Source organism: Pygocentrus nattereri, chromosome 13 (genome assembly GCF_015220715.1).
Source record: "Pygocentrus nattereri isolate fPygNat1 chromosome 13, fPygNat1.pri, whole genome shotgun sequence".
NCBI lineage: Eukaryota > Metazoa > Chordata > Actinopteri > Characiformes > Serrasalmidae > Pygocentrus > Pygocentrus nattereri.
In genome coordinates this window covers 11,187,774-11,213,122 of record NC_051223.1, presented here as the reverse complement: position 1 = coordinate 11,213,122, position 25,349 = coordinate 11,187,774, and the positions used below count along the sequence as shown (strand labels likewise).

Below are 25,349 nucleotides of genomic sequence, written 5' to 3'. Positions count from 1 at the left end.
AACGCTCAGTGATTACATGAAACAATACTTCGCAACGTAAGACAGTTCAGTCTGAGTTTATATACCCTATAACCTCATCATTTCATGTAGGAACTTTCTGTGAGGGAGCTTTTAGAGGGGGACATCTGGTTCCTATCACCACTACTGTGAACAGTTCTGACTCTGTAAGTTTATCTAGAACTGAGCGTTTCACACCAAACCACTCTGAATGACTCTGTTTACATCTTCATAGTAAGTATGCCCAGGTGCAAATTATCAAATTGTGATCTCTGATATGACCACGGTGGTGTAATGTGATCCGATGTAGGATTCTGGGTGTTGGAGTCTGCCCAGCCAGAGTCTGAAACTCCTGACTCAGTCATGTGATCTCCCAAGGTGTTCTGGGAGATTGAGTCCCGTCTTTCATCCGAGACCGTCGAAGGCATGACTATATATATATATACACAGTCAATGAATGTGTATTTCACTCATATCATATATAGTCAATGAGTGCATATATCAGATATTTGGTATATACAGTCGGTGAATGTATATATCATATATACAGTCAGTGTCATCATATATATTGTATATATTCAACACTTTGACACTACAAAACTTTCACAGTGTTTACATGCTGTATCAAATTTCAAACTGCGATTTCCACACAGAAACAGTTAATCTTCCAGCTGCTGTATATAATGAGAACACACTGTGGAACCTCACTGTTTCTCTCTCTTTTCTCTGGCAGTTTGACGGTACCATCCTCCTGATTACCCTGCTGGTGCTGTTCTTGTTGTTGGCCCTGTTGTTCCTGTGGTGGTTCTGGCCGCTGTGCTGCACAGTAGTAAGTCTAAGCCTCATTTACGTCCTTGAATTGAAGATACACTCCCATCATTATCCTGTCAGTGCAGCAGGTCTTGCCAAAACAACTCGAGCTGGCTAGTTTAAGGTGGAAAATCTGGTCACTCCAATGCAAATGAATGAACACAGTGCGGCCTTGATTACTGTGAACTGAACGCTGCAGTTGGAACTGAAGCTCTATGTAGCACATAATGTACCTCACAGTGATTCTAGGAAAGTTCTCACCAGTTGAATCTGCTTCTGTAACAGAAATATAGTTGTTAAATGTGTTAATAGCAGATTGCAGCTGAGCTTTTTAACATATGTATATATGTTTATTGCAAAATTTCTCTCCGCAGGTCATCAAAGAGCCACCTCCTCCTCCGCCGCCACAGCCAGTGAGTCTTATTCGCATCCTTTTACTGTTTTTGCCCATTTGTGGATGAATTATATGCAGGAAACTATGTTACAAAAGCCTACACACTTAAAAAAGATGGTTCTTCAAGCCATGAGTTCTGTATAGAACCATTTCATGCTTGTTGCATGGAGAATGTGTTGTATATGGTTTTATGTCTCTCTATAGCATCAAAAAGGGTTCTTCTGTTGTTACAATGTCAAGCTTGTAACATTAGAAGAACCTTTCTGGTGCTACGTAGAACCACATACATCACATTCTCCATCAATCTGTAGAACCATTTCACCATGCAAAGAACCATTTTCATGCTTAAATAAACAATTATCTATACTAAAGAACCCATCAAGAACCATCTTTTTAAGAGTCTCATTTTTTCTTTTATTCAAATTAGAGCCCCACAGATATGAAAATTATAAGACATATTCAAATTTAATCATATGTAATTTAATGCGGTCATGAAGTGTTTTACTGGCTGATATGACTGGCAGGTCCCATTTTTCACACAATCTTAAAGTGAAATAAGCTGCAAAAACTCAAGAAAATCCATTCTCTTGTTTCCGGGGTCAACACTTCCAGTTTGGGAAGTCAGAGCCGAAATTCAAAGAAATCTGAAACAGCACGGTCCACTCCGGTCCACGGCTGACTGTTACACTACAGAAAATTACTGTAAAATTTACAGCAGAGGCCCAACAGTTAGCCATCCACAGCTGATGGCCTTAAAATGATGTGCTCTGGTAGAAACAGGTCAGTTTTTATGTTAAAATGTGTGATCTTACAGAAATCAGCATGTTGGTTTTGGCAAAATGCTGTACTTTACTTTTACTCTCCTCCACTGCACCGCTGCTCGATCAGTGGAGTGAGCTAACGACCTTCATTTAAGATCAGATAGACTTTAATGATTTTACTGTTTGCACCCATTTACACTGTAAGCCTGGATAAGCTGAATTTACTTAAAACAAGCGGTTGCCTTAAAAAAATAAATTAATGAAAACTTGAGAATAACTATAGTTTATGTATGAGGCTGTAAATTCTAATTATTTTAATTTAATGTCTTGTAATTTCAATTTAACTATGTTTCATTAGGCAGTTGAGAATTTTTACTAATAAATTGATATTGACCACCAAACACCGAAGGATTAACCTTTACTGTAAACACGGTCACTGACCAACACAAATGCCCACTCATCAGCACAGAGAACGAAAACCTTTTAGCCATTAAAAAACACACGACTGAGGAAAGACAGCCTGGGTGGGACGAAAGTACACAGACGGTGAGGAAAACGAATGGAAACAAGCACTCAATATGCAAATAGGTTGAGCCGGGAGCCAATGGGAAAGAAGATTGTGTTGACATAACACACATGTAGCTGCCTTTTACACCTTATTTAGCTTCACTGGGTTTCACACATTTGTTCAGCAACTTTAATAAGAGAGAAACAATTAAAACCAACAGAAATGCCGTCATTTTTGAATGTGGGGTTTCAAAGTTGCTTTGGCAACAGACTAATTTAAATAGTAATGAGTTAATTCAACTCATTTGAATGTACAAAATCATCAAAAATGTTTTCATTCAGAGGGAATTTGATGACTGTTTTTGATGGTGATGATGGTGTGCTTGGATGGATCTATATGAGCAATATCACTATTAGCGGTTCTCATGAGTACGTACCACCTGATAGAACATCAAGCTCTCTGCTCAGAACTGAAACCTACACTGCAGCTGTCTCCACAAACACTACTGATACTGCTCTGACGTCCAGGCTTCAGCTTTCCCAGAGAGTGCAGAGCAGGTGTTTCGCGTCCTTCATCCTAATCGCTGTGTGAATTCTTTTCCTCTGTTAGGAGTCAGATGACGAGGACGGTCTGCCGAAGAAGAAGTGGCCAACTGTGGACGCGTCGTACTACGGAGGACGAGGAGTCGGAGGGATAAAACGAATGGAGGTGAATAAAGAATGACTGTATGAGCATAGAGGTGATGTAGATTCAGTACATTAGGCTGAAGCATAAGACATTTTGCTGGACCGCCATCATCTGTGACACCTGATATACAGTCTGTTGCAAAAGTTTGTAAACATAAGTTTACACATCCTCTACAGTGAGCACAGCACATTTTAATGCACAATTACTGTTCATTCATGAAAGTTATACTTTGTGTTTACTTATTTTCACTTCAAAAATCTACAGAAATACCATATTTACACTGCTCAAAAAAATAAAGGGAGCACTCAAATAACTCAAATAACACATCCTAGATCTGAATGAATGAAATATTCTCATTGAATACTTTGTTCTGTACAAAGTTGAATGTGCTGACAACAAAATCACACAAAAATCATCAAATGGAAATCAAATTTATTAACCAATGGAGGCCTGGATTTAGAGTCACACACAAAATTAAAGTGGAAAAACACACTACTACTACTACTTTGATGTGATGTCCTTAAAACAAGTCAAAATGAGGCTCAGTATTGTGTGTGGCCTCCACGTGCCTGTATGACCTCCCTACAATGCCTGGGCATGCTCCTGATGAGGTGGCGGATGGTCTCCTGAGGGTTCTCCTCCCAGACCTGGACTAAAGCATCCGCCAACTCCTGGACAGTCTGTGGTGCAACGTGGCGTTGGTGGATGGAGCGAGACATGATGTCCCAGATGTGCTCAATCAGATTCAGGTCTGGTCCATAGCTTCAATGCCTTCATCTTGCAGGAACTGCTGACACACTCCATCCACATGAGGTCTAGCATTGTCCTGCATTAGGAGGAACACAGGGCCAACCGCACCAGCATATGGTCTCACAAGGGGTCTGAGGATCTCATCTCGGTACCTAATGGCACTCAGGCTACCTCTGGCGAGCACATGGAGGGCTGTGCGCCCCCTAAGAAGAAATGCCACCCCACACTATTACTGACCCACTGCCAAACCGGTCATGCTGAAGGATGTTGCAGGCAGCAGATCGCTCTCCATGGTGTCTCCAGACTCTGTCACGTCTGTCACATGTGCTCAGTGTGAACCTGCTTTCATCTGTGAAGAGCACAGGGCGCCAGTGGCTATTTTGCCAATCCTGGTGTTCTCTGGCAAATGCCAAGCGTCCTGCACGGTGTTGGGCTGTGAGCACAACCCCTATCTGTGGACGTCGGGCCCTCATACCATCCTCATGGAGCCGGTTTCTAACTGTTTGTGCAGACACATGCACATTTGTGGCCTGCTGGAGGTCATTTTGCAGGGCTCTGGCAGTGCTCCTCCTGTTCCTCCTTGCACAAAGGCGGAGGTAGCGGTCCTGCTGCTGGGTTTTTGTCCTCCTACGGCCTCCTCCACGTCTCCTGGTGTACTGGCTTGTCTCCTGGTAGCGTCTCCAGGCTCTGGACATTACGCTGACAGACACAGCAAACCTTCTTGCCACAGCTCACATTGATGTGCCATCCTGGATGAGCAGCACTACCTGAGCCATTTGTGTGGGTTGTAGAGTCCGTCTCATGCTACCACGAGTGTGAAAGCACCACCAACATTCAAAAGTGACCAAAACATCAGCCAGAAAGCAGAAAGGTACTGAGAAGTGGTCTGTGGTCCCCACCTGCAGAACCACTCCTTTATTGAGTGTTTCTCGCTAATCTCCAATAATTTCCACCTGTTGTCTATTCCATTTGCACAACAGCATGTGAAATTGATTGTCAGTGTTGCTTCCTAAGTGGACAGTTTTTCACAGAAGTTTGATTTACTTGGAGTTATATTGTGTTATTTAAGTGTTAACTTTATTTTTTTGAGCAGTGTATATACATACATACTACATACATACATATATATATATGTGTGTGTGTGTGTGTGTGTGTGTGTGTGTGTGTGTGTGTGTGTGTGTGTGTGTGTGTGTGTGTGCGTGTGTGTGTGTGTGTGTTACCAGGAAATATTGGTAAATACACATTTTTCATACTATGACTAATATATATAATAATAAAATAATGTGTTGTTTAGTAAATACACTATATTTCTAAAAGTATTCACCCATCTGGCTTCACACACATATGAACTTGAGTGACATCCCTTTCTTAATCCATAGGGTTTAATGTGATGTCGGCCTACCCTTTGCAGCTATAACAGCTTCAACTCTTCTGGGAAGGCTTTCCACAAGGGTTAGGAGTGTGTGTATGGGAATTTTTGACTGTTCTTCCAGAAGAACATTTGTGAGGTCAGACACTGATGTTGGACGAGAAGGCCTGGCTCACAGTCTCCGCTCTAATTCATCCAAGTCAGGACTCTGTGCAGGCCACTCAAGTTCTTCCACACCAAACTGGTTCATCCATGTCTTTATGGACCTGCTTTGTGCACTGGTGCGCAGTGATGTTGGAACAGGAAGGGGCCATCCCTGAACTGATCCCACAAAGTTGGGAGCATGAAATTGTCCTAAATCTCTTGGTGCTGAAGCATTAAGAGTTCCTTTCCCTGGAACTAAGGGGCCAAGCCCAACTCCTGAAAAACAACCCTGCACCATAATCCCCCCTCCACCAAACTTTACACTTGGCACAATGCAGTCAGACAAGTACCGTTCTCCTGACAACTGCCAGACCCAGACTCATCCATTGGATTTCCAGACAGAGAAGCGTGATTGGTGACTCTAGAGAACACGTCTCCACTGCTGTAGAGTCTAGTGGTGGCCCTTTACACCACTGCATTCCTCGCTTTGCATTGCGCTTCGTGATGTGAGGCTTGGATGCAGCTGCTCGGCCATGGAAACCCATTCCATGAAGCTCTCTACGCTATTCTTGAATCTGAAGGCCACATGAAGTTTGGAGGTCTGTAGTAGTTGTTCCTGCAGAAAGTTGGTGACCTCTGTGCACTATGCGCCTCAGCATCCACTGACTCCGCTCTGTCATTTTACCTGGCTGACCACTTCGTGGCTGAGTTGCTGTCATTCCCAATCGCTTCCACTTTGTTATAATCCCACTGACAGTTGATTGTGGAATAATTAGTAGTGAGGAAATTTCACGACTGGACTTGCACAGGTGGTATCCGATCACGGCACCAAGCTGGAATTCACTGAGCTTCTGAGAGTGACCCATTCTTTCACTAATGGTTGTAGGAGCAGTCTGCAGGCTTTATACACCTGTGGCCATAGAAGTGATTGGAATACCTGAATTCAATCATTTGGATGGGTGACTGAATACTTTTGGAAATTTAGTGTACATGTATGTATATATGTGTGTGTGTATGTGTGTGTGTGTGTGTCTCTCTCTCTCTCTCTCTATATATATATATATATATATATATATTTATAAGTATACACACATGTTATCAGAAGCAAATGGCAAAAACCCACTTTTTCATATTATGAATAATAATAATAAAGGTAAAGTGTGTTGTTTAGTAATTGAGGAACTCAGTTGAGTTGGTTTATTTAAACAGTACAACTATATGGGACTCTTATTATGACAGCAGTGGGTTTCCATGATACCCCATTACATCTGGAATCAAGAAACAAGTTGCTGTTACAGGATTTGATGGGTTTTGATGAGAAACTTTCCAGTGTCCATCTGTCATCTAATATAACTCAGATGTCATCAATGATCAGAGATGAGTCTGGAGGTCTGAGAGGTTTGGAAGACCTCCAGCAGCAGATCAGACCCTGTGGAAGCAGTAGTTTAAAGTGTGTTCCTCCACATCTGTGCTTGTCTGCTGCCTCTAGGTCCGCTGGGGCGGGAAAGGTTCCACCGAAGAAGGTGCCAAGCTGGAGAAGCCCAAAAATGCAGTGGTGAAAATGCCGGAGCAGGAGTACGAACCCTTCGAACCCAAACCCAAAAAACAAGGAAACAAGAAGGCCACTCAGGACAGGAAGTGGTACTCCCCAATTAGGGTAAAATCCCAAATTCTAAAACTCACCATTTTTACTGATATTACTGTATAATAACAGGCCCTTATAAATATCAACTTACTCAGCATCTGATAATCTGTTAATGCTTGTTAATACTGCATGATAACAGGCCCTTATAAATATCATCTTACTCAGCATCTGATAATCTGTTCATGACTGTTATTACTGTATAATAACAGGCCCTTATAAATATCAACTTACTCAGCATCTGATAGTCTGTCAATGCTAGTTATTACTTATGTAATTGTTAATCGTGCATTAATAAGCACTACCATTTGAAGTGTTGACCAAAAAAGTAGCAAGATCACTAGAACAGACAATTTAATTAAATTAAATAATTAAATGAAAATGCTCAGATTAGTGCTGATTTTCAAACAGCAATCACTATCAAACCATAAATAATGATTAGGTTTCTACGCTTCAGTGTATATAGATAAATATTATACAGTTAGTAACAAGCTATTAGATCATTGTTACGTTGCTGTCTATTATGGCTTATTATTATTTCATGTTACCAAAATTTGTTGTCTATCGAGGCTTATCATCTTACATAGCTTCAGAATATTTTGAAATGTTCAAATATTGATGTAAAATATTTTTCTGTTAGATATTTTTGTTTGCTGATGTTGCTGAAGTGTTTCATTTTTGTGTCTGTTGACTATAATTGCATTTATTGGCTATAATATCTAATGCTTTCAGTGTTTGTTTTCTGCTGCCCTCCTTCTTCTGTCCAGGGTAAACTGGATGCGATCTGGGCTCTGTTTCGCCGTGGTTATGACCAAGTTTCGCTTATGAGGCCACAACCAGGAGATCATGTGAGTATTCAGGCCTGTTGTTCATAGTAAGACTCCCAGTTCTCCCAGTTACTGCTGCTATACATCTGTAATCTGTATATCATCACTGTTTAAAGAAAAACATGCATCTCTACTTTTGCTGATTTTTATTTTTCTCCATCATTTAAACTCAGCAGCTGTCCTTTACATTGGGTGACCATTTCATTATGAATGGACACACAGAAATACTCCAGAATGGCTTGGTATAAAATCCCTTTACATTAACTTAAATTAAAATAAAGAGCATTTTCACCATCTCCTGTAAAGTGGCTGTTTTTGTTTTTGAATTCAAAATGATGAATCCAATGTCAAAATGATTTATTTCACTTGTAAGTCATTACAGAACACTGTGAGCCTGTAAAAAGCACCTTGTAATCTTACTCCATACTATAGTTAACTTTAGCCTGATAGGGTTCCATAAAAAAATGCTCTTACAAACACCATTAAGGTCGGGGCGGCACAACATACCACTCTCAATTGAGCTCACCACGCAAACAACTCTTTACCACAGCAGTTGCGGCTTTTAATGATCTATTTACAAGTGCAGTCCTTTCCCCAGACACCCAAAATATTCATACAATGACGTGTATATACACTTATACATAAACACACAGATACAATATATACAATGCGCTCGCTGCTTGGAAATCAATAAAGGGATTCAGCTATCCCGTATGCAGTTCCCCATGAGCAAAGGTTGAATGGTAGAGGGAGAGTATGTGGTAACAAACACGTGGAGACATGGCGGTTTCAAGTTCCACGTAAGGTTCCACTCAAGTTCACCATTCTTTGGTTTCACTAGCAGTTGAGTCCGGGGTCACTCCTTCCTTCGACTCTGTCTTTCCGCGGAAAAAATAAATCCACCAACAGCAAAAGTCGTGCGCACAACTGCTAAAAGTGAGCCTCAAAAAACAGAGAAAATAGATCCAAGGGCGAAACTGCCCACACTCAATCACCATGCCCGAGTTCTCTCTCCCACCATCTTCCGCCTGCCCTTGTTTTGGATTCTCCTCTCCTCTCCGATTGGTTGACTGGCCCCTGACGTCGTAAGTCTACAGGGTACGTGAGTTCATAAAAGAAAATCCGAATCACCCTCCTTTCCACCGGTAATCCATTATGAAAGATACATGTACAGTAAAACATATTAAATGTGCATTTAATGTGCTTGTCACAAGCCGTTCAGAGGTGCAGATATATTTGCCAGACCCTAAACACTCTTTGAAGCTGTTGCCTGGAGAACTTTGTTTCCCCTGGGTGTGTTTTTGTTGTAGCCCCATTTTGAAAATTGGCTGCCCCTACACGTCACGCAGAAATGGCACTGTAAGGTGTGTCAGTTTAGTTCAGTGACTTCATGTACTCTCTAAAAAGTATTCAATAACAACACATTTGTGCTCGCTATTTTAACTCTTATTTGTGTTGTATTGTTTTCTGATTTAACATATTCTGTATCTGTGTCTAACACATCTGTCCTTAGAGTGCAGTAACGAGCGGTTTTTACTGGTTTTATTCAACTGTGAATCAATCAAGCCAAAGCAAATTGTTAGTTTACATGAACAGAAGCAGAATTTTACCGCTATTCAAACCTCAGAGACTCTTCAAATCAGCTTCTGCCCTGCTCCACATTTTACAGAGAATAGTGGTGGGCTAACAGCCCTTTCCTATCAAAACAGCTGGTTCTTCACCACGCTGAGTGATGAAACACGCTAGACTCTGATGATAGGCTGAAGTCCAGCTGCCGAATAATAAGTGTGAGGATGTCACAAGCAATGAAATGGTTCTATAGTTCTAACAACTGCATATATAATGAACCCTTGTATTGAGGAAGTTTTTGAATGTGTGGAACTATTGGATATGTCTGTTTTGCTTTTATTCCTCAATAAAAAGAGAAGTAAAAAAAAGAACCATCTTTTTAAAGAGAGCACCAACTTCCACTACAGTCTTAAAAACAAAGGCACCAATATGGTTCTTCGGAGAGATGCTATGGAAGAACCTTTCGGCTACCAAAAGCCTGAAGAGCTCAGCTGAAACCACATGCATTGAAAGGTTCTTCAAGGAACCAAAAGTGGTTCTTTTATGGCATTGCTCCACAGAATCATCGTTTAAAAGATTTACCTCCCACCCCTCGTCCATCAGTTCCAACCAACAACACACCCAAAGCCCATCCAATGCCAAGACACATCCTCGGCAACTTCTGCCACCTGCTTCAAATCAGCGCCCATAAAAGTGAAGTGAAACAGAGACGTGGAGCAGCTCCAGACATGCAGGCTGGCTCTCCTCTTTCAGCCCGGCCACATGGTTCGACTTTGGATCACTGACCTTTCATGTTGAAGTGCAGATCAGACCCCTGACTACCCTCTGCACGGTCTGTCTTTGAGGTTTATGCTGAGCTTGCAGCTTTTGTGAAAGCTAACGCACCTTCTACACCGTCCAGTCCACTCCGGTCTCCACACTTGGATCCTCTCCAGGCTGCAGTTAAAGTCCTGCATTGTTTGCAGAAAAGACTCTATAACCTTTTAACTGGAATTCCGTGACTGCAAAGGTGCTTTTGTTCAGGCACAATTAGTAATAAAGGTAAAACCAGGCCTGACATTCTGAAACTTGTGGAAGCTTAGCAAGCATGCCCGATCTCTGGATCACGGCTAAATGGTTCTCATTGAGGTTTGTGCGAGTTTGTACTCTTGTAGTCACTCAGCTAAAGCATGTTTGGTGCTTCATTATGCAGAAAATACATTAATCTCAAAAGAGAAGATGCTTTGCTAACAACCTGATTTCGGTAACACTTTACTTGAAGGGTGTCTTCATAAGATAAGATTAAGTGACCCTTATTAGTCCCACAATGGGGAAATTTCACCCATCCGTGCAGTAAAACACCCACACATACACACTTGGGAGCAGTGAGCACACTTGCCCGGAGCAGTGGACAGCCCTATGCACAGCACCCGGGGAGCAGTTGGGGGTTAGGCGTCTTGCTCAAGCATGCAGTTAGCGCCTTGCTAATTGGTGTATAATTGGTATAAATATTATTTCTTAGCTACATTAGCCTCGTAGCTTCAATACAAAACTAAAGAAGCAAATTTCAGACGCCCAGCATGTCTTGGCTAATCGACTCCGTTGATGTACAGAGGAAAACTGAGGAACTGGGATTATTTTTTCTCCGAACTGTTGCTTTAATTGCACACACATGTGAAAAGGTTACATGATGCAGAGTTTATTCCGAGAGAATCATTTCCGCCCTTTCGTGTAATGGCATGGCTCGCTCCCTTCATCTGCGGTCGGTGACGAGAGGGCAGAAGAATGCCCAGACCTGCTTTTTTTCTCTCTCCGAGTATGGAAAACAAATGAAACTGGCATCGTTTCCCGTCTCGAGTTACTTTCAGAGAGCATGTAGCCTCGGTCCTCTGCGTTTCTGCCTCTAGCTTTCCACAGAACCTCTTAACTCTGTCTTATCTACCGAACGGCCGGTGATGCATTTGTGGTGTTTGTGATTAAAATCTGCCCCTCAGAGTAGTTGGTGGCCATGTGCACCGTAGGAAAATGCAGGGGCATTGCTAGGCCAGATTTAGGGGGCTTGAACCCTCACAAATCTTCTTTGGCCCTTTAAATAAACGCACATGATCAGTTACATCATCAGTAGTTCATAGATTCATTCATTCATTCTTCAGCCATGCCATAACATCTCCAAATTATAAACAATACACTGAGTTAGCAGAGCTCTAGGACCTGCAGCTGTAACCCGGCACTGCCTTGACTGCTCAGCAAAGTCGGTCGGAAGCCACTGAAATTTAAAAAGCAGTTTTTATTCATAATTCTGAGGCATCTCACAGAGAGAAAGAGTAACTTAGAGCAAAAAAAACACAACCTAGAGCTGGTCAAGATACCTGGCTAGCAGGTTTTATCTGTTTTTACCTGCTTGGTTCACTCTCAAAAAAAAAGGTACGACACTGTCACTGGGGCAGTACTCTTCTTGTCACTGTGGTGGGACCCTCAGGGGTCCATCTCAGTACCTTTAGTTAGGGAACATAATTGAACCATAATCCACTGAAATTATATGTTCTAAGCTGTACTGACTCCACACACCCCGTCTTACCTCCGGCTTTTTATTAAATGGTTCTGTCTTTAAAAATGAGATTATAAAAATATACATATATCTACTTTTCCACTAAGAAAAACATATTTAAGGTTCACAATTGGACCTTAAAACCACTGTTGTACCTTTGAGGGAACGTTTACACTGTTTGTACCTTGATGAACGAATCATGTACCTTCATGGTACGATTATTTCTAACAGTGTAGCTAACTTTTCAATTGAAAATTACATGACATGATTAAAAAACAGCACACACCTGACTCTAAGACTGTAGAAGTGATTGGGGCCCTGGACACATCATCTGCGCCATGTTATTTACGTTTACATATTTGCAGCTTTTTTATTTTTTCTGTATCACTTTTCCAGCAATCACTGCCACTCTTTTTTCTCTCTCTATGTATCTTTTGTCTCCATATCTCTGAGTGTTTACTATCTATGTAAGTTTGTAATCTGTTCTGTGTATATTAAGCCTTTATAAATGAATGTTTAAGCATTACATCATCCAATAAACCAGCATCTTTTTAAATTATTTTGTAATTCAACATGACCTCATAAACTTGTTTGATGAAACTGAGATGGGTGCAACTGTTGCAGCTTAGTTTCATATGAGTTGTAGGACACTTTACATTTTATATACGCTCTAGCGCAATTTAGTTTCCTGTAGGTTTCAAGAAACTAAAGTTGCATGTACGTTTCATCCTGAGGGATCAGTCAGACTGCATTCATTCTATGATATGGAAATGAAGACCACTCAGAAGTCTTTATGGGAACATTTCGCTGTCTAAGGCCAGGCTTCTGTGAATGGTGCCATTTAACACTGTTGCTACAGAAACCCAGATGGTGACAAATACACTGAAATATGGCTGTAAAAGACAGTGGGGGGACTTTTATCAGTCTGGCCTCAAATACCAAGTGTTGTAATGGTTCAGGCCTCAAAGGCACAAGCAAAACATCATCAGCGTTTACTGTGCAAGATCCAGAAAAAATATATATCTTCAGAGTTCTGGAGCAGAGCTGCTGCTACCGCCGTTTTCCATTTCTAACAACTGACTGAAACCTGTTGACTCATATTTACAGTCAGTTTCAAATCTAGAACATTTTGAACAGTCAGAAAGTTCTAGATTTGGGCAGGCGCTGGCCATGTCATCTGCGACATGTTATTTATGTTTACATGTTTGCAGCATTTTGCAGCATCTACTATCTAGATATTGTTTACTATCTATGGAAGTTTGTAACCTGTTCTGTGTATATTAAGCCTTTATAAATGGTGAAATCAATTGTTTGAAACTATTTAATTTGACATGATCTCATAAAGTGTTTTCTGCATTTTAACAGGCCGTTTCCTGAAGCTTGTTTCATCAAACTGACATGGGTGCAACTGTTGCAGTTTAGTTTCATATGAGGTGTAGGACACTTTACACTTTACATACGCTCTAGTGCAATTTAGTTTCCTGTAGGACTGATAAAAGTCCCCCCACTGTCTTTTACAGCCATATATTCCACAGCAACAGTGTTAAATGGTACCATTCATAGAAGTCTGGCCTTAGGCAGCAAATTGTTCCCATAAAGACTCGTCTTAATTTCCATATCATAGAAGGAATGCAGTCATTCCTTCTAACTTAACTAACAACATAATTAGGAAGTAACAGAGGAATCAACCTCTGATCAATCACGCTCTGATTTACAATGGATGGAATCAATTACATGAGAAAAATGTCCTTCTGAAAGTTTTATATGCTTCACGTAGTCTAAGCAAGTTTCAGTCCGTTTTTAAAATGAGAAACAGGTGCTAGGTGGTTGCTATGGTGTCTGAGATGGTTGGTAGGTGGTTGCTAAGACGTTGCCAGGTGGTTGCTAAGGTGTTGCTAGGTGGTTGCTATGGTGTCTGAGATGGTTGCTAAGGTGTTGCTAGGCAGTAACTATGGTCATTCAGGTGGTTGCTAAGGCATTGCTAGGTGGTTGCTATGGTATTCTAGGTGGTTGCTAGGTGGTTGTTGTGGTATTCCAGGTGGTTGCTAAGGTGTTGCTAGGTGGTTGCCATGGTATCCCAGGTGGTTGCTAAGGTATAGAAATGGAAAATAGTGATGGGAGCTCTGTGCCAGAACTCTTTGAGACAAACATTCAAGTTTTTTTATAATCTTGTTCTTGAAGGATTAATGCTCATCATTTTTTTGCTAATGCCTTTGAGGCCTGAACCATTACAACACTTGGTATTTGAGGCCAGACTGATAAAAGTCCCCCCACTGTCTTTTACAGCCATATTTTAGTGCATTTGTCACCATCTGGGTTTCTGTAGCAACAGTGTTAAATGGCACCATTCACAGAAGCCTGGCCTTAGGCAGCAGAATGTTCCCATAAAGACGTCTGAGTGGTCCTTATTTCCATATCATAGAATGAATCCAGTCTGACTGATTTAGTTTCTTGAAACCTACAGGAAACTAAATTGCACTAGAGTGTATGTAAAATGTAAAGTGTCCTACAACTCTTATGAAACTAAGCTGCAACAGTTGCACACATCTCAGTTTCATCAAACTCAAACTCAAAGTTTATGAGGTCATGGTGAATTACAATTTAAAGCAATTGATTTCACTGGATCAGTGGACAAAACAATTTAAAAAGATGCTGGTTTATTGGATGAGGTACTGCTTAAACATTCATTTATAAAGGCTTAATATACACAGAACAGATTACAAACTTACATAGATAGTAAACACTCAGAGATATGGAGATAAAAGATACAAGAGAGAAAAAAGAGTGGCAGTGATTGCTGAAAAAGTGATACAGAAAAAATAAAAATGCTGCAAATATGTAAACGTAAATAACATGGCGCAGATGATGTGGCCAGGGCCCCCAGTCACTTCTACAGTCTTAGAGTCAGGTGTGTGCTGTTTTTTAATCATGTCATGTAATTGTCAGTTTGTTTGGATATATTGTTCTTGCATGGAAGTTTCACAGTGTAAAGGCTTAGATTTCTGCAACTATTACTGTCGTTTTTGCTATTTAAATGTAATTACACAGTTATTTACACGATCAGTGCAGTCCTGTATGAATTATTTCTGGAACTTCCAGCCCACAGCACATTTGTCTTTGTGAGCAAAACTTGATTTTGAAAAATTTTGAGTTTGATGAGAAGTTTTGGAAGTGTGCACAGAAAAAACACTTCGTTTACTTTTTTACCATGTTTTTGTCACTTGTTGACGTCAAAACGGATGAAAGCAAACCTAAAGATGTTGACTTAGAATGTAAATTAAATGCTACTGTAACCCATTGCATAACATTTTTGCTAAACGGTTACCATGGTGTCCCTGGTGATTGGTATGGTGTCCCAGATGGTTGCTAACGTGTTGCTAGGTGGTAATTATGGTATCCCAGGTGGTTGCTAAGGTGTTGCTATGTAGTTGCTATGGTATAAATATGTAGTAAGAGAGTCACACTGGAGTGGTGCAGTGAAAACAGGAGCAGTGGCTCAGCTCCTGAAGGGTTAAGCATCCATGCTCGCGGTGTCTCAGCTCGGTAGCAGGTCATTATCTCGCCCCGGTCTGCTTTTCTCATCTGCGCTCAGCTACACAGGCTCTCAGTTATGCGCCGCCATCAGCTTCCCTGGCGTTAAACCCAGGAGGCCGAGCTTCGGAACCCTAATTACAGGCTTCGGGTTACACGCTCGGTCCGGCAGACCGGTGGAGGGTAAAGAGATGAGGTCATCCACAGAGCTATCTTCACAAAAGGGCCACATCAAACATCCAGCACGTCATCATGAGGCTAAGAACAGACTGCGTTAGCGGCCCGTGTATAATTGCAGGCGTGTCAGGCGTGTCAGGGGGTCATGCTGCATAGACATATTTGTCTCTGTGCCATGAAGGAAAACAAACACCTACACAAACACACTTCAGATGTTCTCTGTGGAGGACAGTAATGCATGAGAGGCTTTTCTTGCATCACCAGTCGAGTCACGTCTTTCTCCTTGAAGTTCTCTCAAACTGGCTTTACACAGTGAAACTTTCACGCAGTGAGCTGGATGTTGTTAGTCGTCTGCTTCTTGTTGGCTGCAATATTTATACAATATTTCTAAATATGTGAAAATTATAACATTAATCCATTGTGTAGTGTATACACTTAAAAATTGGGTAACACTTTACTGTAGGGTGCTGTTTATAAGGCAACATGACACCTGCATAAGCTTGTCATGACAACTGACATAACCCTACATAACTGTTTATAAATGCTTGTTCTAATAAGCTTTATTCACCATAAAGGTTACATTTGCCAATTTTGACCAAAGTCAGCTAAAGTTTATGACAGGTGAAATCTGTTGTAATAAGCTTTTATAAACAGTTTTGTAGCGTTATATCAGCTGTAATGACAACCATATGTAGGTGTCATTAACAATGACATGTATGTTAACAAAAATTGTAAAGACAATGGGTTCTATATAGAACCATGAACACTTGTGGATGATCAAAGGGTTCTTTGCATGGTGAAGTGGTTTTTCAAATTGATGGAGAATGTGCTGCAGAGGGTTCTGTATAGAACCTTTTGTAAAGACACCAAAAAATGGTCCTTCTTATTCTATAATTATGACAAGTAATTGTAACAATAGAAGAATGTTTTTGTTGTTATACAGAACCATCTACACATTCTCCATCAATCTGAAGAGCCATTTGCATGCTCAGATGGTTCTGTGCATGGTGAAACTGTTCTTCAGATTGTTGGAGAATAAGCTGTATATGGTTCTACATATCATTTGTTGTAACAATGTCAAACTTGTATTAACGGAAGAACCCGTTTCGGTGCTATGAAGAACCATTTTCAATAGGCAGCAAATTTTCCATGAAACTTTCCATGAAAGATCCACTTCACCATGCAAACAAGTTAAGCATACCAATGGTTCTATTTAGACCTCATCGTGGAGAATATGTTGTGTAGGGTTCTGTGTAAAACCTTTTTGAAAATGGTTCTATGTACTACTAAAACTAAACTAAAACTTCTATTCCTACACTCAAAAAAGATGTTTTTTTAAGGGTTCTTTAGTAGAGCAAACGGTTATGTTTAGAACCATGAGTTCTGTGTGAAACCATTTCATGCTTAAATGGTTCTTTGCATGGTGAAAAGGATTTTTTGGATTGATGGAGAATGTGCTGTATGTGGTTCTATATAGCACCAAAATGGGTTCTGCTGTTGAGATGTTGTCAAGCTTGTTGCAATAGCTGAACCCTTTTTGATGCTATTGAGAACCATATGCAACACATTCTTCAACCATTTGAACCTGCAGAGAATCATTAAGCATGAAATGGTTCATTAAGTGTTCATGGTTCTATACAGAACCATTGTCTTTAGTAAGTATCCCCTGCAGAACCGTCTTTTTTAAGTGTGTATGTGATTTAATTTGGTCCGTGTTTATAGATAACAGTGCCGGAAATCACATGATCAAGCTTGTAATGGATTACAGAACAGTTCCACATGGATTGTGGGGTTTAGGAATGCAGTTAGGGTGGGTTGGCATTACCCTCGCAGCTCCAGTGACCAGCTTAGGACACCAATCGTGATTGGCTGCGTTTCCGATGAGGGGGAACCGTATAAATTTGGCCAGACTGTTGAGAAAATGTAGCTTTTTGAGAGGATTTCAGGAACACTAGTATGAGCGACTGGTGATGGGAGATTTTTTTCTGTCACCCATAATTTACTAGTTGGGGTGAATTCCTCTGTGGTTTTCACAGGGATCCAGCCAGCATGAGCCAGACAGACGGATCGGATAGAAAAAGAGAAAAGGAGTACTAGAGAAATGCGCCTTTGCCGCAGCATGTGCTGGAAAAAATAGGGCAGGGGTAATAAACGCCTGCTGGAACTCGGCCAGTGGAAGCAGAGAGCAATCCCATTACTAAAGTGGCGTTAAAAATAATATTCAATAAAGCACATTTTTTGAGCGAAATAAAATTTTCTGGCCACTTTCGAATGGAAAAGTACAGAAAAACTTGGTGTGTTGTTTTATTGTCTATATACACTACTGGTTATGCAGACACTTTCACCCAGAGCGACTCAACATGTAATCAAGTTGCAGAGTGTAGAGTTAGGAGCCTTGCCAAAGGGCTGTTTTCGGTGTAGTGCGGTGAGACTGTTTGGGGAATTGAACCCCAGTTTGCTGCATGAAGGGCTTTCAGGTTAATCCACTGGAGTCCATGAACTTACCCTGGTGTCAAATCCTCTGTCTCTGTATCTGTGTCTGTGTCTTTGTGATGATCCAGCTCAGAAATCCAGTTAAACCCTTCCTGAATCTGTAGAGCCGCCCTTTCCATTCCATCTCATCACGAGATCATACGACACTCACATCCGGAGTTATAAGCCTGTGAAGAGGGGCTGAAATATACGTCATCTGCCTCTCACCATGTGGAGCTGCTGCATTCATGTGTCCGTCTACATTCTGTATGAAACTGACCGAAGGACACTCAGGAAATCACTGAGGACTGACCGTCACGCCGGGAACCATTCTTCATTCAGTCCACATCAGACTCGTGTGAAATGGCGTAAGAGAGTTTACAGCTGCTGAAACTGCTGCAGTGGGTTTGGAAAGTAGTGATGAAGATAACGGGAGTGTTTAGATATGAAACATATGAGGATCGTGTTCTATAAAGGACCTTTAGAGGAAACTTTAAGATGGGAAAATGCAGCATTAGAAGATGCCGCTGGCATGTTATACCATGGCATCATTTGCATGACTGCATTCAACACCAACAGTAATGATACTGCTGCACCAAAGAGGGTTACTCTACGTCCAGCCCCAGGGCCAAATGTGGCCTGCGGACAGATTCTAATTGGCCCATAGCTTCTGTTTTAGACTGTGTTATTAGAGGCTTGCCAGCCAGTACACTGCAGTTCTTCGCTTCACCTGATGGTGGCATCGCTCTTAATTCTAATTTTCTTTTTAATCACAATCTGGTTATATGTTTATATAGATTTGATTGATTGAACGTTTTCCCTCTTCTCTCTCTTCTCGCTCTCCTCAGGGTCGATGCATCAACTTCACGCGGGTGAAAGAGGAGGCAGCGAAAGCACAGCCAATTGCCCAGGGCCCACCTCCACCCCCGCCAGACTACCGCCCAGCCCCCAACCCCGTGAGCCCACCTCCGCAGTGCCCGCCACCCAGAGGACCGCCCCAGGCCCAGCCGGCCCCGGGACCGCCCCCGGCCCAGCCGGCCCCGGGACCGCCCCCGGCCAGAGTGCCACCCGGCCCCCCCTGCCCCCCTCCAGCCCGGCCCCCTCCCAGACCCTGAGACCCCACAGCAAGAGCACCAGCACAGTTCAATGCAGTTCATTTATCCAGCCAAAATATGCTCTTCTCACCATAGAATAATAACACAAACGATGATATTTATCAGTGTCAGGGTTCGGTCGTAGTCTCCGCGATGTGGTTTGTTGCTGGACAGCAAAAAATTTATAAAAATTATTGTAACAATATCAAAATAATAAACTGCAGTAAGGGAAATGCTAATATCAACTACTGAACACCAGCAGAGTCAATTACAGCGACAGTTCGTTTCTATTAGTAGTTTTCTCCTTCATTCAAATGAAGTCCGTCTGTAGGCATGTTTAGCGTCTTTGCTTCTTTACTTTCAGATGCTAATGATGCTAACAAGTGATAGAAGCTTATACCCCCACCAATTAGCATGTTAGCTAAGTAGGTTTAAAACAGCTATAAAATGTGTCGTTTTTATGGATCGTACTGACAGCAGTGTGTCAGAAACCATGTAAGCAAGAAACGAGGCTCAATTGTGTTTGCAAGGTGCTAATAAGCTTCCATTGCTCATTAGCTACATTACATTTACAGCATTTGGCTGACACTCTTATGCAGAGCAACTTACAATTTGATCATTTTACACAGGTAGGCGAAGGCGGCATTAGGAGTCTTGCCCAAGGACTCTTATTGGTATAGTGTAGGGTGTTTACCCAGGTGGGGATTGAACCCCAGTCTCCGGCATAGAAGGCAGAGGTGTTATCAACTACACTATCCCACCACACATTTGACTTGTAGCTCTAGTGTTAAAGCTAAAGAAGCGAAATCCAGACACCAAACATGTCCAACAACATTTGAGGAAAGGTTGGGGGGAAACTGGGTAAATTTGTTTTAGAGAAGGTGAAAAGATGCCCTCTTTCTTATTGCCTGTTAGCACTAAAGCAGAAAACAATGAATACAGTACTATTAATGCAATTTAAAACCGTCTGTTTAAATCAACTATACAGCTTTGTTTTATCAAAAGGCTCATAAGCGAGTGGATCGCGTTCATTGTAGCGCCGAGTGGGCTTCATTTGTCCCACCAGAAATGAATCGTACTGGTTGTCTCAGGTTAGCCTGTCCAGAGGACGAACGTGTGGCGTAAGAACGTATCGCAAGTCGCAGGTGTCCAGAGGTAGTGCGCTTTCGGAAGTTACGTTTCATCAAAATGTCCTAGATGCTTTTGGTACGTTGTGCAATTCCTAGGGAAGTTGGTCGCCGAGGAGCTGCAGGTGTGGAGACGGAGTCCAGGAACGGTCCGATTACAGCGTTGTTGTTGTTGTTGTTGTTGTTGTTGTATTTGCTTTTTTCCATAGTGAGTCCTCTTAACGTATGCAGTCGGGTCAATATCTGTCATCGTAAAATGTCCTATATTCCCACAACTGTACTGTATTTTGATATTCGCTTCCTTTTGTAACAATCAGACACATCACGACTGCAGGGCAGTTCACAGTATCTAATTTATTATCCCCCCAGCTAGAGCACGTAAGGGACTTGAATACGACAAGGTGTCCACTGTAAACGGCAGGACACTGTGCATGTAATGATCCGAAGAAATCTCTTCTACCATTCTCTTTTCGCAGTTCTTCTGTTATTACAATCTGTTTCACACTTTTTTTAGTTTGTATTGTGTTTCCCCCAGATGTGATTTACACTGTCGAACCCGTCGGTCAGCGTTCGGACAAAACAAGCACTCGTTCAAAGTGTCATTGACTGTAATTAACTGAATATGCAATGTAACTGCTTAGTGAGGTGATTTCTCTCGTTTACTGCGAACCACGTTGCCAGTTAATTTGTGATTCCATTCGTGTACCCCCCCTTTTTTTATGAAATTTGCCATCATGTTTGCTGTGTCATGTGATACAGGAATAATAAGTCTTTCAGATTACCATCAAATATTAACAGCAGTGTTGATGCAACTAGAGAAAGGCGCATAAACTGTTTTCCTTTTTATACGTTATTAATAAAGGTCATCTTCCGAGCTTTTATCTGTGTCTCGTTGTCTTCATTCTCAGCTCAACTCAATCACATTTACGAGAAAAGAGAAAACATACCTGCTCCTTGTAGGAGCACCAATCATGTCAAAATTTCTGCATAATTAAGTGGATAAGATGCATGATTTATTTATATTAAGATGTAAACAGAGTCGTTTATGTTTATATTTTATGCAGTTAAAACCAGCATATGAACAGTAGCTGTGCATTAAAATGTTCTATATAGAGGATGTGTGAAATACACTATAAATAAACCATCGACACAGCATGGAACCTGAGCAGGGTGCACAAAACTTCGCCTACAGCTGGATGTACATGTATATACAGTACTCCGTCGGTCCCTCAAGCTTTTCTCAGGAGTCACACCCCTCAACCACGACCACTTTCCTGTAACAATGTTCCTGTTATAAAAGAGGACAAACAGCCAGTGAGAGAATTCCCCACCCCCAACTGACCCGACTGGACTCCGCCTACAGATAATCCGGCCTCAACTTAAGGTTTCTGTCACAGCATTTGATGTAGTGTCTCTGTGAAGCCTCGCTGAAGCTGAATTCCTGATTCCACCCTTTAAAGTCCAGTTTGTCGTTTTCTGATCTTGGCCTTATTTTAGATAGATGGACGGACATACGGATGGACGGATAGATAGATAGATAGATAGATAGATAGATAGATAGATAGATAGATAGATAGATAGATAGATAGATAGACGGATGGTGAGATGGATGGACAGACAGACAGATCAATAGATAGATAGACAGACAGATGGACAGACAGACAGACAGACAGATAGATAGATAGATAGATAGATAGATAGATAGATAGATAGATAGATAGATAGATAGATAGATAGATAGATGGATGGTGAGATGGATGGACAGACAGACAGATCAATAGATAGATAGACAGACAGATGGACAGACAGACAGACAGACAGATAGATAGATAGATAGATAGATAGATAGATAGATAGATAGATAGATAGATAGATAGATAGATAGATAGATGGTGAGATGGACGGACAGACAGACAGATCAATAGATAGATAGACAGATGGACAGACAGACAGATAGATAGATAGATAGATAGATAGATAGATAGATAGATAGATAGATAGATAGATAGACGGATGGTGAGATGGACGGACAGACAGATCAATAGATAGATAGATAGATAGATAGATAGATAGATAGATAGATAGATAGATAGATAGATAGATAGATAGATAGATAGATAGATAGATAAAGGGATATATTAGAGCATATATTAGGACTGAGTCTCTTATGCTTAATAATTTGTGGACACCACGCTGTATATATTGGACTTCTGCACAACTTATTGCACATCTGGACACTCCACACATGGACAATGGCGATTCATTTCAGCAACAATACCTGCACATATTTATTCAGTATTGTGGTTATGTGCTGTCATCTGCTCCTCCTTCTACATTTATTATTGCACTGCCTTTTTCGTCTCAGGATAAATGCTATTGCATATATTTGTATATTTCTAGTTGTGTATGGGTCATTCTACAGAACAAGTTATTTTAACAATTTCACCTTCTTGAGCCTCAATTCAGCTTGGCTTTTAAATCAATCATGCAGGATCCAGTCACCTCAGTAGAGCTCATCCCTACAGTCGTGTGTGAAGGCTGAGGCCATATTTTGAGGTTTAAAAAAAAAACATTTTTTCTGCAATTTTAACTACAATAATCTACACATGACTAAGGAATATATAAATTAAATGACAAAGAAAACAAAAGCCAAATAAGTATAATAAAATATATAATGAAAGTCCCCAGGGGTCGAGTCACTGGTGTTACTGCGTGACAAAAAAATCTCTTATTTTGAAATAAAAGTCACACTGATGGCATCACTCAACTTCCTTTGACCTGTTTTCTGAGGGTCTATGAAGACAAGCTCACTGTGTCTTTCAGTTCTCAGAGATTTTCTCATTTAGCTCATGATTTCATATGAAGCTTTTAGGTGACGTCACTGGTGTGACTGACTTTATTCTGAGGTCATTGTGAAAAAATGGATGTACCATAATTGACAGCGTGTGGTTTGATGTTCTGTAGCAGCCGTTCTGTAAAATGTATTGTTCATTAAAAACATCTCTGGTGTTTCCTTTATTATGTGGAACACCAGTGAGGATTGGTAATCTAAAATAATCCACCTGCATAGGCAAGGAGAAACTCAAGTGAAGAAAAACAGAAAATGTGACTCCTAACAACCACGTGGAAATGCAGGTTGACCCCAGAACTGCCCCCATCAGATAAGCAGCACTTAAAGCTTTGATCTTTGAGAGAGAGGAGAAAATTAAGCTGCTTCAGATCTGAAAACATCCACAGGTGTTTCTGTCCATCCTTCCACTGTGAGAAGACCACTTGGCGCTGTGGGTCTGAAAGGATGTGTAGCTGATCAAGAAGAACCTCACTGAGAAAAGGAGACGGACACTTCAAACAAAGAACCTGAACGATGGACTGACCACCCCAGATTCCAGACCTCAACACCACTGAATGGGTTTGATTGCTTCAGAAAATCATCAACCAGCTTCTAAGACTGAGCTTTGGAGGCGTGTCTGAAGATTCTTTGAGCAGCTGAAAGTCTCCTGAATAAATAAACAATGGTATCTGACTCTGCACAGCACTGAGTGGACCCCTATCCTGCCCACCCTGCCTGTTGAACAAAGATCTGCATTTCTTCTGCAGAGCCACTATAATGCTCCAGAAATAGAAGCATGAGCAGTTCCAGCTGTGTAATTGCCCTGCCATCTCTTTTTTCCTCTCTCTGAGTGCCGAAAAGAAGGGATGCTGGAGAACGAGTTCACTGACTGCAGGGAGAGGGACAGCTCTGGGGGATAATGGATGTGTGGTTTTGGCATTGCTTCTCATCATCAGACACCACCAACTCCTCCACATACTTTAGAAGCATAACTCCCAGAAGATCTTCAATTGCACCAACTCCGGGAGACGAAGCTCCACACTTTAGCATGGAACGGCTGCCCAAAGTGGAACCCTCTGAACTCTCGTTACCAAACACAGCATTGTTATACATGCATAAACAGAAACACCACAGATTACACTGCAGGACGTTTGACATTTCTCAGATTACACATCTGAAATACTCCATCACTTTGCCATGATGTGTTCAAGTTGACAACACTTTAATTCATAGCATGAATTGCTGGAGGTTTGTGGGGGTTTAACACCCTTAATTAAGACTTAAGCCACCAGTGAGGAACTCTCAGGGCCTCCTAGGCCTTCTAAAAAGAAAAAGCAAGAAGAAGAAACAAAATAATCCAAAGTTCAATGTTAAAAATTGTTCATTTATTTATTTCAGTTGAAAACTAAAGGATTAAAATCTTTAAACGTCCAGAATTATCCAATCAGGATCGCTCTCTCTGTGGTATATAGGTAGATACAGCCGAGCTGCTCTCCCATTGGTCAGGACTTCAGGAGCTGCACTGAAGGCCTTACATATTAGATGAACTACCAACATCAGGAGGAAGTGACAGAAGAATTACACTTTGCTATACAATGGGACTAATTTTGTGGGAACTAGATTATTCTACATGCTTAAAAATTATGGTTCTTCGAGGGTTCTTTAATAAAGAAAATGGTTCTATATAGAACCATGAACATTTAAAGAACCATTTGCTTAGTGAATGAGTTCTGATTGATGAAAAATATACTGTAGATGGTTTTATATAAAACCTAATTGAAAAGTGTTCAATGTAGCACCAAAAATGGTTCTTCTATTGTAACAAGCCTGACATTGTGACAATAGCAGAACCCTTTTTGACTTTACACAGAACCACAGGTTTCGCCCATGGTAGTGAACTCCAAACACATAACTCCCAAACATCCTGACACAGATTAAAACAATAAACACACACACATATCTCAAACCAGGGGTGGCAAACTCAACCACTAAAAGGGCCAGATTAAAAAATCAAATCTGTGGGTCAGCGGTGTGTTTATGTTATAATTACTTAATATTTTGCCCTCACCCCAACTGGCCATCGTTTACTTAAAATATGACCAAACTACAACAGCAAAAATAGGCACTGAATAC

General features: G+C 41.2%; 1 protein-coding gene across 1 annotated transcript in view; it reads left to right on the top strand.

Annotated features, from left to right (window-relative positions):
• antxr1c (ANTXR cell adhesion molecule 1c) overlaps nucleotides 1-21,267 on the top strand; it is a 73,142-nt gene extending 51,875 nt beyond the window's left edge. Inside the window, exons 13-18 of the mRNA XM_017714330.2 lie at nucleotides 731-826; nucleotides 1,182-1,220; nucleotides 3,080-3,178; nucleotides 6,910-7,077; nucleotides 7,830-7,910; nucleotides 19,014-21,267. Coding sequence (XP_017569819.2) covers nucleotides 731-826; nucleotides 1,182-1,220; nucleotides 3,080-3,178; nucleotides 6,910-7,077; nucleotides 7,830-7,910; nucleotides 19,014-19,280 — 750 coding nt within the window. The 3' untranslated portion in view covers nucleotides 19,281-21,267. The remainder of the gene's footprint in view (nucleotides 1-730; nucleotides 827-1,181; nucleotides 1,221-3,079; nucleotides 3,179-6,909; nucleotides 7,078-7,829; nucleotides 7,911-19,013) is intronic.
• The last annotated feature ends 4,082 nt before the right edge of the window (nucleotides 21,268-25,349 follow it).